The 13,434-nt window shown below is 35.7% G+C and overlaps 1 protein-coding gene across 1 annotated transcript in view; it reads left to right on the forward strand.

Annotated features, from left to right (window-relative positions):
- Positions 1–13,434, forward strand: part of LOC134367978 (cilia- and flagella-associated protein 47-like) — a 1,412,159-nt gene that overhangs the window by 465,090 nt on the left and 933,635 nt on the right. Inside the window, 1 exon segment of the mRNA XM_063084614.1 lies at positions 10,674–10,680. Within this exon segment, the coding sequence (XP_062940684.1) occupies positions 10,674–10,680 (7 nt within the window).

Below are 13,434 nucleotides of genomic sequence, written 5' to 3' on the forward strand. Positions count from 1 at the left end.
CCCATGTCTTAATACTATCACCTTGGGGGTTAAGTTCCAACATATGAATTTTAAGGGAACACCAACTTTCACATCATAGCATTCCATTCCTTGTACCTCCAAATTTGTTCTTCTCACTTGCAAAATACATTTATTCTTTCCTAATGCCTCAATAGTCTTAAATCTATCATGCTTACTTTAAAATCTAAGTTGCTTCTCTCTTCTCATATTTTACTATAAAAAGTCAAGAGAAGCTATGCCATACCCTCAATCCCTGACTTACAGTTTAATTTTTTTTTCCCACTGAATATTCTATTTCATCACTCATGAGTTCTACTTTCCACAAAGCACTAGGACACTAACACAGTCACTTAAGAATTGCTCTTTATGGTCCTTTTACTACAGTATAGGCTTTTTCTAGCTTGCTCCTTCAAACTCTTTCTACCTGTCTATTCCCCAGTTTCAAAGTTGCTTTCACATTTTTTAGGGTTTTTTTTATAGCAGCAACCCATTTCTCAGTTCTAATTTCTTTCTTAGTCTTTTCAGAATGTTATAACAAAATACCTTGCACTGATAATTTATAAATAAAAGAAATTTATTTCCCACAGATCTGGAGTCTGGAAAGCCTAACATCAAGGCACCAGCAGATCCAATGTCTGGTAAAAGCTTGTTCCTCATAGACGGTGCCTTCTCTATTTCCTCACATGGAGGAAGGGACAGAAGAGACAAACTTGCTCCCTCAAGCCCTTTCATAAGGGCACTAATCTCATCCATGAAGGTAGAGCCTTCAGGACCTAATAATCTCCAAAATGTCCCACCTATTAATATCATCATCTTTGTGGTTATGCACTTCATGGAGAACTTTTCTAACTAGTCTATCCAAAATTGTACCCCTAACATCATGACATTCCCTATCCCCCTTGCCTTCTCTTTTTCCTCTTATTTTATTTGATTATTGTCCTTCTCTTTCAACTAGCAAGTAATCTCCAAGCAAGCAAGGATATTGGTCTGTTTGACTCGTTGCTGTATCCACAGCACTAAGAATAGAACTTTAACAAATAGTGATATGTACTAAATACTAGTTTCATGAATGGTTCGAGCAACTTTTATGTGGAAAGAATAGATCTAATTGCTGTAGACACTCCAGGAAATGAAAAACCATCTCTTCCTGATAGAGCGTAGACACTAATAGAATAAAAAAGATAAAAAACAAAGAAATAGGTAAGTATATAATAGATAGATAGATAGATAGATTTTTTAATGGTTTATTTAATAATATATTTATTTATTTATTTATTTTACTTTTAAATATACATTGTAGTTGATTTTTATGCCCCTTTACCTATTCCTATCCCCCCTCCCTTCCCCCCCACATCATATCTGTGCACTTGACTAAACAGTTCAAGGAATTTTTGCGGTTATTCTGTATTCTTCCCCCCTCAGCTTTGATTTGTTTGTATGTTTATTTATTTTTAGCTCCCACAGATAAGTGAGAACATGTGGTATTTTCTCTTTCTGTGCCTGACTTGTTTCACTTAACATAATTTTCTCTAAGTCCATCCATTTTGTTGCGAATGGTAGTATTTCATTCTTTTTTATATCAGAGTAGTATTCCATTGTGTAGATATACCACAGTTTCCTTACCCAATCACCAGATGATGGACATTTGGGCTGGTTCCAACTCTTAGCTATTGTAAATAGAGCTGCAATTAATATTGGAGTACATGTAACCCTTTGGCATGATGATTTCCATTTTTCTGGGTATTTTCCCAAGAGTGGAATAGCTGGATCATAAGGTAGATCTATCTGTAATTATTTGAGGAACCTCCATACCATTTTCCATAAAGCATGCACCATTTTGCAGCCCCAACAATGCCTACAGCCATCTGATCTTTGACAAAGGCAGCAAATCTACATACCACGGAAGAGACTACCTTTTCAACAAGTGGTGTTGGGAAAATTAGATACTCATATGTGGGAGAATGAAACTAGACCCATAACTTTCACCATATACCAAAGTCAACTCAAAATGGATTAAAGAGTTAAATACACATCCTGAAACAATCAAACTCCTTAAAGACAACTTAGGAGAAACACTCCAGGAAGTAGGTATGTGTACAGACTTCATGAATAGGACACAAAAAGCACAGGCAACTATAGGAAAAATAAATAAATGGGATTATATCAAACTAGAAAGCTTCTGCCAGCAAAAGAAAGTATGTAATATATTTTAAGTTAGTGATTTGGGGATAGAGAATTAGTGGAAGCTGAGTTTTCAATGATGACCGATTCCTCTGCAGAGGCGACATCTGAATAGAAGCATAAAATATGAGGTTTAAGACACAAATATTTCAGGGAACAGTGTTTCAGGAAAAAATGAAGATTAATTTAAAGGATTTTGACAAGAAACTGATGAGAATGTTGAAGGAGAATTTCAACAAAGTGTGGGAAAGATTGAGGAATTCAGGTCAGGAAAATTAGCAGGGACTAGATCATGTTGGGGACCTTTCTGACATCACTTCCTTTGGTCCACTGTGGGAAGCACAAAAGTTTTAAATAACATGGTGATATGACTCAATTTATGTTTGACAAAAAAATTTCTCTGGCTACTGTGTGTGGATTAGACTATAATCTATAGTCTAGTTACAAGTATTGAAATAAAGAGAGCTACTTTATTATTTCAGGCTTAAAATAATGGAGGCATAGTCTGTGAATGAATGTGGTAGAAATGGTAAGAAGTATCCAGACTTGGAATACATTTTATGACTTCACTGTGAGGATAGCCACTAAAAATAGGATATGAGAAAAAAAATCAAGTATGACTCATAGGTTTGGCATAATAAAATAGATAAATATCAGTGCCATTTACTGAGAATGAGAAATCTAAGGAGAATAAATTCATGTCAGGGTAAAGGGATAAATGGACTAAATTTTATTACCCCTAAATTCATGCAATGATGCCCTAACTGCCAATGTGATGGCATTTGGAGATAACTAGAATTAGATGAAATCACGAGGGAGCAGCCCTCATAATGGAATTAGTACACTTACAAGAACAAACTCCAGAAAGCTTGCTTTCTCTCTCTCCACCATCTGAGGATACAGCAAGAAGGTGGCCCTCTGCAATCAGGAAGAAAGTCCTCCCTCACCAGAGCTCAACCATGCTGGCACCCTCATCTTGGATTTCCAGCATCCAGAAATGTAAGAAAATAAATTCCTCTTGTTTAAGCTACCCAGTCTTCAGTATTTTGTTATGGTAGCCTGAACTGACTAATACAAGGTATATAAAGAATAATATTTAGTTTCTGTCTTACTAGGTATTCACGTGAAGAAAACGGGAAGTTAGATGTACAAGTTTAAAATTTAGGAAAGAGATTGAAGTTGGAGATATAAATTAGGAAGTCATTGGTTCACAGATGGTATATAAAGACATAAACCTGGATGAAATTACCAGGAAGGGAATACAGCTGGAGAGGAGTTAAGACAGAGCCCAGATTTTGTAAACAATTAGAATTTTGATAGCAGAGAAGAATCAGAATAGAGAAATCAGAGGAAATAAAAAATAAGGTAGGGGGGAGAAATAACACACACAAAAAGTAAATATAACATTCAAAAAGGAAAGAAAAGGCAACTATATCAAATGATATTGAGAGATAAAGTAAGATAAGTACTTAACATTGATCTATAGATCTTGCCATGGATGTCACGATTTTCTTGACAAAAGCAATTTCATTACAGCTGTCATAATTAAATTATTGCTGGAGTGTTTAAAGAATTGGAGGCAAACAAGTAGAGGTGGTGAATATTGCCAAAACTTTCTAGTAATTTTCTGCACATAGAAATAGAAATATGGATGATGCTTCCAGCCTCTTTCTCAAGATTATTTTGGCTATTTGCAGTCCTTTCCAGTTCCATATTAATTTTAGGAATTTTGTTTATTCCACTTCTGTAAAAAATGCAATTAGGATTTTGATGGGGATATTTAATATCTAGCTAGGTAGTCAAAAAATATTGTAGAGTTATTGTAAAAATGAAAGTTCTTTCCTTGCTGTCTATCCAGTCTATAGTCATGTCTGCAAATAAGCACACACTTAACTTAATCCATTCACATCCACCCTTACTAAAGATTTACTTGAAAAACTTAAAATGAGGATCATGTGTTTAAATACTACACTTGTCACTCAAGAACAAGAACCTCTTCCTCTGAGTACCTTTTGTCATGCTTCAGTGCCACACCCTGCACACAAGGGAAAATCCCCAAATGGATGATAAGGGGGAAATGTACAAGCATATTTCAAAAATTCCATGGAGTCCTGGAAGCAGGCAAGTGAGCAGTGCCCAGGATCCTAGGCAGGAGCCACAGGCAGCCCCCCTGCCAGAAGCAGGTAAGAGAGCATGCCAAAAACACCACTTCCACAAGGGTGGCCCATCACAGCCACCACCACAGCAATGGCTGCCACACAAGCAGCTAGATGCCACAGCAGTAGCCATAGCCACCAGGCAGGCAGCCCACCAGATACTCGACTGTACTGATAGAAGGATAGTCACCAGTGGAGACTGAAAAAGAAGAGGACGTCTCTCTCTCTAAGCCCACTCCAGTGTAATGATGGAAGCAACTGCTCTACCAGATGATCAGACATCAGCATACAGGTACTGGAAATATGAAAACCCAAGAACATGTGACACCACCAAAAGAATACAATAACTCTCAAATACCAGGCCCTGTAGACAGGGAAACCCTTGAAATGATTGAAAATGAATTCTGAGCAGCAATCTTAAGGAGACTTACTGAGATATGCAAAGATATAGTTGGACAACATAATGAAATGAGGAAAAAAATCCAGAAAATGAAGGAGAAAATTTGCAAAGAGATTAATACCTTGAGAAGGAATGTAGCACAACTCATGGAACTGAAAGATTCACTCAATGAAATAAAAAAAATAAAACATGACTGATAACTTGAGCAGCAGGCTAGAACAAGCAGAAGAAAGAAATTCTGATCTTGAAGATAGTCTTTTTGAAATGACACAGGTGGACAAAAAAAAGGAAAAATAATTTTTAAAAAATGAGGAAAATCTTGTACAGCTGGGAGACAACCTTAAGCCCACGAACATCAGAGTCATGGGTGTTCCAGGAGGGGAGGAGAAAGGAAGGGGCCTGGAAAAACTACTCCATGAAATAATCATGAAAAATGTTTCAGGTATAGGGAGAGGCACGGATCTTCAGATCCAGGAGGCCCAAGGATCCCCAAACAGATTCAACCCAAAATGTCCTCTCCAAAGCACGTTATACTCAAACTGGCAAATCTCAAACACAAAGAGAGAATCTTAACAGAAGCAAGAGAAGTGTCAAGTCACCTACAAGGGAGCCTCAATCACACTAAACAGACTTCTCAATAGAAATGCTACAGGCCAGGAGAAAATGGGATGATGTATTCAAGATAATAAAAGAAAAAAAAACTGCCAGCTGAGAATACTATACCCAGCAAGGCTATCCTTCAGAAATGAGGGAAAAATTGTGTATTTTCCAGGCAGACAAAAACTGTGGGAGTTCACAATGCATGACTGGCCCTACAATAAATCCTCAAGGAAGTCCAGCGTCTAGAATGTGCAAAATGATTATCTCTACTGTGAATACACAAAAAGGGGCAAAACCCACTGGTACAACAAAAATGCAAATGAGTAAGAGAAACTAAATCTTACCACCACAAAAAAACCATAATGACAATATAATAATGCCACTGATTTATTTCTAATTTGGGTCTAGATAAAGGTTCACAAATTTTTTTTGATCTTTTTAAAGAACCAACTTTTGATTTTGTTGATTTTCTCTATTGTTTTTTAATTCCTTATTTCACATATTATGGTTGTAATCTTTGTTATTTTCTATTTATAATTCCTTTTGGTTTAGTTTGCTCTACTTTTTTATTTTCTTTAGGTAGAAGTTTACATTACTGATTTGAGATTTTTCTTATTTTAATATAGCTGTTTACAAGTATAAATTTTCTTCTAAGTTCTGAATGAAAACTGCATCCTATACATTTTGAATTGTTGCACTTTCAATTTTATCTCAAATATTCTCTAATTTCCCTGTGTTTTTTCTTTTTAGCCATTGTTTATTTAGGAGGGTGTTGTTTAATTTCCATACATTTCTGAATTTTTGAAATTTCCTCCTGTTATTGTGGTCAGAGAACATATTTTCTATGATCTTAGGCTTTTTAAACGTATTAAGATTTGTTTTGTGGCCAAAAAACAAAAGCACTGAAGTTAAAGCTGCAAATACAACAGAGCTACTGTATGTACTGTTATATTTTTCTTTTGCATTCAATAAATTTTGTTTTGAGTCTGAAAAAAAAAAAAAGAAATATAAAGTCAGTAGCCCGCCTCCATAAAGGGAGTTTATAATGGATAGGATTCCAGTTTCCCACATCTCCTGGGATCCCAGGTGACATTAAGATTCCTGGGCCATACGGGGAACTTTCTTCCTGACCTCCTGGCCTCTGGGCCACTCTACTTTCCAGTCAGCACTAAAGAATATATTTATCTTTGTGTATTGAAATATCCTGCACAGAGAACTTCACTTGTACTGATAATGTAAACCCAGAGTTTGACCAGTCACACCATCAATAAACTTCAGTGTAACTTCCAAAAAAAAAAAGTCATGGAAAAATAGAATTAATAGATAATATGAATATTTTGTGAACTTTTTGAAGTACCCTTGTATATAATTATGGCTTGTTGCTGCATCCTTGATGTCTCCAACCTCTGAATCTCATTCACCTGTTGTAGTTGGCCCCTAAAACGTAATTTTTCTACACCTTACCTTGCATAATTATCAACTGAAAGCTTTTTCATGGGAATGCTATTTTTCTGCTGTTATAGTTTGTGCATCTCCTTGCCTGAAATCTTCTGTTTTTAATCAGGGTAAGACAAAAGAAGTTCGAAGAAAGATGAGAGCTACAGTCTAAACTATGGTTTTAGCATGTCATAGGTAAGATAATTCCACAGCAATCAAACGCTTGGAAATGTTACAAACTATTGTGCTTATTTGCTAGAATATGCATTTTTTCCATGCCCACATCTGTTACAAAAACTTTCGAAGGTATCACAATGATATAAAAAACAAGAAAATATGAATTGAATTAGTTTTTTAGAAATTTGAAACAAGATTAGGAACATCACCTGCAGGTAGGAATTAGATATAGCATGGTCATGTCACTTGCCCTGGATAAGCCAAAATGACTTTCTAGAAGCAAGTGTATGGATAAAAAATGAGGAGTCACATAATCAGGCTCCATAGAAAAATACCATCTGATTGCTCAAAAGAGGCAACTATTCTTCCTGATACTAAAACTTGAAAGAAATTTCCCCCAAATATTTCTTGAAAGGACTGCAATGTAACAAGAAAGCCTTTGATAACACATCTGCCAACACATGATGATGAATCCTTTAGGAAATTTCTTTTCCATTCGATGTGGGCAGATGACATCATAACACGGTGAAGTTCACTGAATGCAATTCTTTGTGTGATTGGAGGAAGGTGCAGTAGATTCTAGGTACAAGGTTTTTGGCTCCACCAATTTAATCATTAAGTACATTTTAGAGCACCTAAAGGAATACACAGAGTTTAAGTTGTATCTTCAATCCATTATCAATATTTCTTCTCCAGTAGGGACACTAGATTTTTATTTTAGGCGATTCAGTTTACGTTATTTTAGGTGAACAATTACTCAGAAATTTTCTGCTTTCTTACTGAGAGGCCATGTGCAAAGTGACTCTGAGATCCAGCTTTACAAACCTGTGTTTTTATCTCACTCCTTCACTTAACAGCTCTGTGATTTTAAGCAAGTTGCTAAGCCTCTCTATGCCTCAATTTTCCCATCTTTAAAGATAAAGCCTCTTTCAGAGGGTTCTTTTTTTAGAGTTCTATCAGAAGCAGTTTAGTAGAAGTGATCTCAGGAACCTAGCAGGGGAGTGGAGAAGTGGAAGAGAGAATGGAAGGGATCCAATAAAGGTTGCATTATCAACCAAGTTAATACTATGGGTAAATGAGGCTGAAGGTTGCTGGGGAACTGTGGAACTAATTCAGAATACACACCTCAGAGGTTTCCTATTCAGGGGTATAGGAACAGTAAATTTATCCACCAATCCCTGTCATGCATTGGTTTAGGTTAAGTTAACTTGCCAGTACCTACCGGCTGCCCTATGTAGGCGAGCTTTGACATCCAGAGAAAGCCTCTAGGAAAAGACTTGCAGTTGTTGGCAGTTGGAAGATGGCTGCTAGGGTCTGAATGTTTGTGTCCCACCAAAATTCATGTATTGAAATCTAATCCCCATTGTGTTGGTATTAAACAGGGGGCTTTAGGAGGTGATTTGGCCATGAAGGCAGAGCCCTCATGAGTGGGATTAGTGCCCTTATAAAAGAGACAACAAGGGAACTCGTTTGCTCCTTTTACCATGTAAGGATGCAGCAAAAAGGCACCATCTTTGAATCAAAGAGAGACCTCACCAGACACTGATCCTGACAGTGCCTTGATTTTGGACTTCCTAGCCCCCATAACTGTGAGAAATAAATTTCTGTTGTTTATAAATTACCCAGTCTAAGTTATTTTGTTACAGCAGCTGGAACAGACAAGACAATGACCCAGATAAATTCCATATGGGAAACCAAAAATGTCCTGAGATAACTTAATGAAATTATAAAATAAAGTGCTCTGTACAGTGCCTGCTGTAAATTACATCTTAATAATTAGTAACTGTTATCTATCACCTGAAATCCAGCAGTTCTGTTAGAAGTGAACCATGTGCCATAACCAGCAGTGGAGTTAAAGGCTGAGTTCTCATACTGACATAGAAAATGAGGATCTTAAAAACGATTTGCTCCTGAGTAGAAGGAAATCTACCACACATGGCTAACCTAGCGAATGAGCCAAAATTCTCCTTAGAAAATAATTGCAAGTCTGTCACCTCTCCCAGGATGATGGAGAGGCAAAGGATCACTCAAAGTTCATTTCTTCTGAGCAGTGAGAAGCCCAGAGGGGGTTAATTTCCAGGAACTCTCAAGAGAGAGGCATTCCTCAGGAAAATAACACCAAACTAGGGTCTTCTCTCTGAATTTATTCTCCACGTCAGAAAGTTACAGAAAAGAAACATAAGTGGTTACAAAAGAACAGTAAGATAATTGTCATGGCAACAGTCATTAGGTTTAGCTGCACCAAGGACATGTGTCCTTAGATCCAGCAATTTTGTTACAATTCTTCATCTACAACAGAGACTTTAGCCCAGGGAAAGTTTCCTGTCTTCTGCAAGCTTAACATTTTTACGTGTAATTCTAAAAAGTTAGGCCCTGTGAAATACATTTTCTTTATTAATGTTAGTACTCTCCACATATCCCCCATTTTATTTTTTTTAAAGAAAAAGCAAAAGCTATAGATCAAGGTTTCCCAATTAAGACAAAAACATTTTGTTAAAGCAAAGTTAGTATCATTTAGCATGGCAAGTCCTTTTAATTGATCACAGGTAAGGAATGATGATGTCATCATCTTTCAGGGCTGTTGCATCAGCATCATTCCTGGTGGTGTGAATTGGGGTATTATTGTCAGTTGCTGAAACTCCAGAATGATGTTTGGTTCCATGTAAAAGTTGATTTTGAGTCCAGAGTGTTTGTTGGTATTTACCCATCCAGGACATCACTGCTTCTAAAACATCTAATCTTTGTAAAATTTTTTGATCAATTACAAATCTTTTGTTTAGGAACAATATGTCTCATTCAAGTCATGAGCACCCACTTTAAGGCTTTGAAACTGTAGAGAACTGCTTTTGTAGACAAGATATTATTTCCACCTTCATGATCAATGCATTCCTTACAAAAGTATTGATGATCAATTTTCTGATTTAAAAGGTTTTAATTTTCTTTATATAGATCCCTTGGTGCCAGGAAGGCTCATTCCCAGGTTGTCATGTCCCACATCAGGGGGAAAGATGAAACAGCAATTAGGCCAAATTAGGGCAACATGAAGAGGAGTCAGGAACTTAGAAGAGACATGCTATTTTATAACCAAAGTTTTAAATTATATACTGTTATTAAGAGAGTCAATTTTTATTGAAATTATGAAAATAGCCACATTGCCATAGTAATCATAAATGTACTCAACATTTTTAAATTTGGAGGGGATCAAATAGGGAGAAAACAAATGCTTTTATCTCTGTTTTAAATTATATTTTACCAAACTGCTGTTAGTTATAGATAGCTTAAGAGAAAGAGTTTTCTTAAATCTGGGAAACAAGACATTAATGAGTGATGTTTCAAAATGAAAATTGTAAAAATTTATAATTCTTTTTAATCAGTTCATTAGTTTTATGTAATTAACTTTTGTTGTTTTGACCTTGTTGAGTAATTTCACAAACTCACCAGTTTCTTCATTGGAATTTTGGAAATTCAGTTCAAAGGTATGAACTCAAAGTTTGTCAGGAAACTGTACCTGTCAGAGTTTTTCATGAAATATTTGAAGACACAAAATTTTTAAATTATAATTGAACCAAGATTATGACTAGTAGCATTTATATCAAGACACAGATTTCCAACAATCTTACAAGATTTTGGAACACATATTAATAACATATTAGTATAACCAAAGAAGGTCAAACTTTATTGTTTTGACAATGTTTTTAATATAGTCTTATTTTTCAAATAAGCCAATTGGTTTTGATACATCTCTTATATATCCTTCGAGAAGCTCCAGGGCCCTTGGAACCTCCCAAAGTTATTTTAAGTCCAAGATTTTAGAATTTGGTTTTGGAAAGTTAGTTGAAAAACAAAGTCTTAAAACACTCACAAATCATTACAAAAATAAAAACAAAGTGGCAAAGGATTTCAAAGGCAGAGAGCACAAGAAATTATCATGATAAAACATGAAATAAGTTTCCAAGACCAGTTATCTAAAAGATAAAAAAAATCTTTTACAATTTCTATTAAGAGCAGTTAAGTGTTTTTTTTAGGAAATCTGGTTGTTTCCGTGCAGGAGAACAAACTTTAACTCTGTATAGAATATATTTTATATTAATTTTTAGAAAAATTCACACATAATTTGCTTTCAAATACAGTCAACCCTTCTACTGTAAAACCTTTTTAACAAACTTATCCACACAAAACATTATCATGACTTACAAAGACATTTGATGACATGCTTTAGACTTTTTATTTTTTCCTATACTTTCTACTTCCTAAATAGCCAGTCATTTTACTCTAGGACAAAAATACACTGTACCAGATGCTTATTTACCTATTTTTTTTTTCTTTTTAGCCTTTTTAACCACAACTACATCTTTCTATCCATATCTTTTTTTATATCACCTTTTTTTTTTTTTTACATACTTGTTTTTTCTCTATCAATGTTAAATTTGCCTAATTTACCTAAAAATTATAAAAAAGGTTTTTCTGGGTTTGGTCGGGTTCACAACTTAAAGGCCTCTAGCAAAGACAAATGTAATCCTGTTTGATTAGTAAACCCAGGAAAAAATGTGTGCTGATAAGGACATTTTTATACATTCAGTTTAGTAAATGGGGGTCCATTTTTCAGAGCAGACTACATAACACCCAGTTTGAGCCACAGCTATATTTACCAAATAAACATTTATGGTTTCCCAGCTAAAAACTTGATGTATAAAATCCATACCCTTATCAGTTAATGTTAAGTAGGGCCTATAAGGTATTGGGCATAGGTCCCTTTTCACTAGCTATCCTGGGTCCCAAGTATCCACATGGCATTTAGGGTCATGTGGAATCCAGAGAGGCCATGTGGAGAATAAGGCAGATGGCAGCATTCTCAAAGATAATGCCTAAAAATATTGTTTCTCCCAGCAGGGCCAGGAGGCCGAGCTGAGATAAGGAGGAGATGTAGTTTTGTCCTGTAGCTTATGGCCCATGAACTTTGGACACATTATGTCCTCTGATCTCACCATGGCCCTCTGTTTAGTGTTCAGAATTTAGAAGCTTAAAACCAAACACAAGGTAACAACAAGACATGTGTAAGGCTTTGGGAGAAGCCCAGAAGCCAGTTCTCTTACAGCTTTTGGTCCTTAAACAAATTAAACAAACCATAAAATGTGTTGACCTAAAGACACATTTAGACAAAAGGTTTAAATCAAATTTTAAAAACACATGTATTTTATCAACAATTTTAGAAAATTAAAGTAACGTGAACTTGAAAAGTATATTTATCTATTTAATGAATGTGCATCAATTATAAGCCAATGTGGTACCATGCAGACAATACAAGCACATATAGACATGAACATGTAGACATAACATACATTTACACACATATATGTGTAGACATAAACAAACAATAAGGATTTTATAGGTTTTGAATAAAATATAATGAGGAGACAGATAAAATAGAAAACTCACTAGTATAAAAGGGCAATCAGGTTTAAATTGTGTTTCTAAAGAATGGTAAAATTTATCTGTGAGGCCTCACCATGTTTTAGAAAAAGTAAGGTAACAAAAACAGGTAGATTTAGTCTAGCTTTTGTTTCTCAAATGGATTACTGAGCTTACGGGCTGAGCTATTAAACAGAAATGAAGCCATTTGACTTTTGGGGTTTCCAGAGAAAGGCAGCAGACCAAAAAGGAGGTCTGTTTGGTGCCAGGGCTGCATTTCTCATAAAGCCTCAGAGTCTTAGGTGAAGAAGAGAAGCACATGTAGTTAAGAGAAAAAAAATGCTCAAACAAAACCAACATTGCAAAGAAATATTAACTTCTTTTACCTTAGTTTGTCTAATTTAAAGTTTATTTAGTTACTGGCAAATATTAAATTTTATCCTTTTTTGGTGACATAAAAATGTCTTTGTTTTTTGTTAAGGTCAGAATAGGTCTCAGAGCAACTTGACATAGATTCCAAAATGTTAGATGGGACGTCTTGATGAGACCCATGGTATAAATTAACCAATGACCAATTTGCTTCCATTTTTTTTAGGTAAAGGCTCCCTTCCTTGGGGTACCAAGAATATTGCTGTGTAATAACCACTAACAGTTTTATAAGCTGCCATTCAGAGACTTTACAGCCAGCTGCTTTAAGGAGACACTGGAGTTGTAATTTATGTTGGGTCTCCATTTTTGTTAAAGAATTTTGCATATTTTAAAAGTTGAAGAAAAAGAAAAAAGCCTTCAGGTTGAAAGCTAGCTTGACCTGCTGCAGGCTTGCAATCACTAATTGAAAGCCACCTGTGAATCCTGTAACAGGATGAGTAAATAGAAATGTCGGACGTCCTTTACTTTCCAAGGCTTGGCAGGTCAGTCTCTGATCCGTAGGGTCAGAATTCCTCACATGGGGCACCATTTGTCACTTCTAGCCCAGGGTGATGGAGATGCAAAGGATTGCTCAAAGCCCATTTCTCCTGAGCAGTGAGCAGCCCCGAAGGGTTTAATTTCCAAGAACCCTCAAGAGAGAGGCAT

This window comes from Cynocephalus volans, chromosome X, assembly GCF_027409185.1.
Source record: "Cynocephalus volans isolate mCynVol1 chromosome X, mCynVol1.pri, whole genome shotgun sequence".
Taxonomy (NCBI): Eukaryota; Metazoa; Chordata; class Mammalia; order Dermoptera; family Cynocephalidae; genus Cynocephalus; species Cynocephalus volans.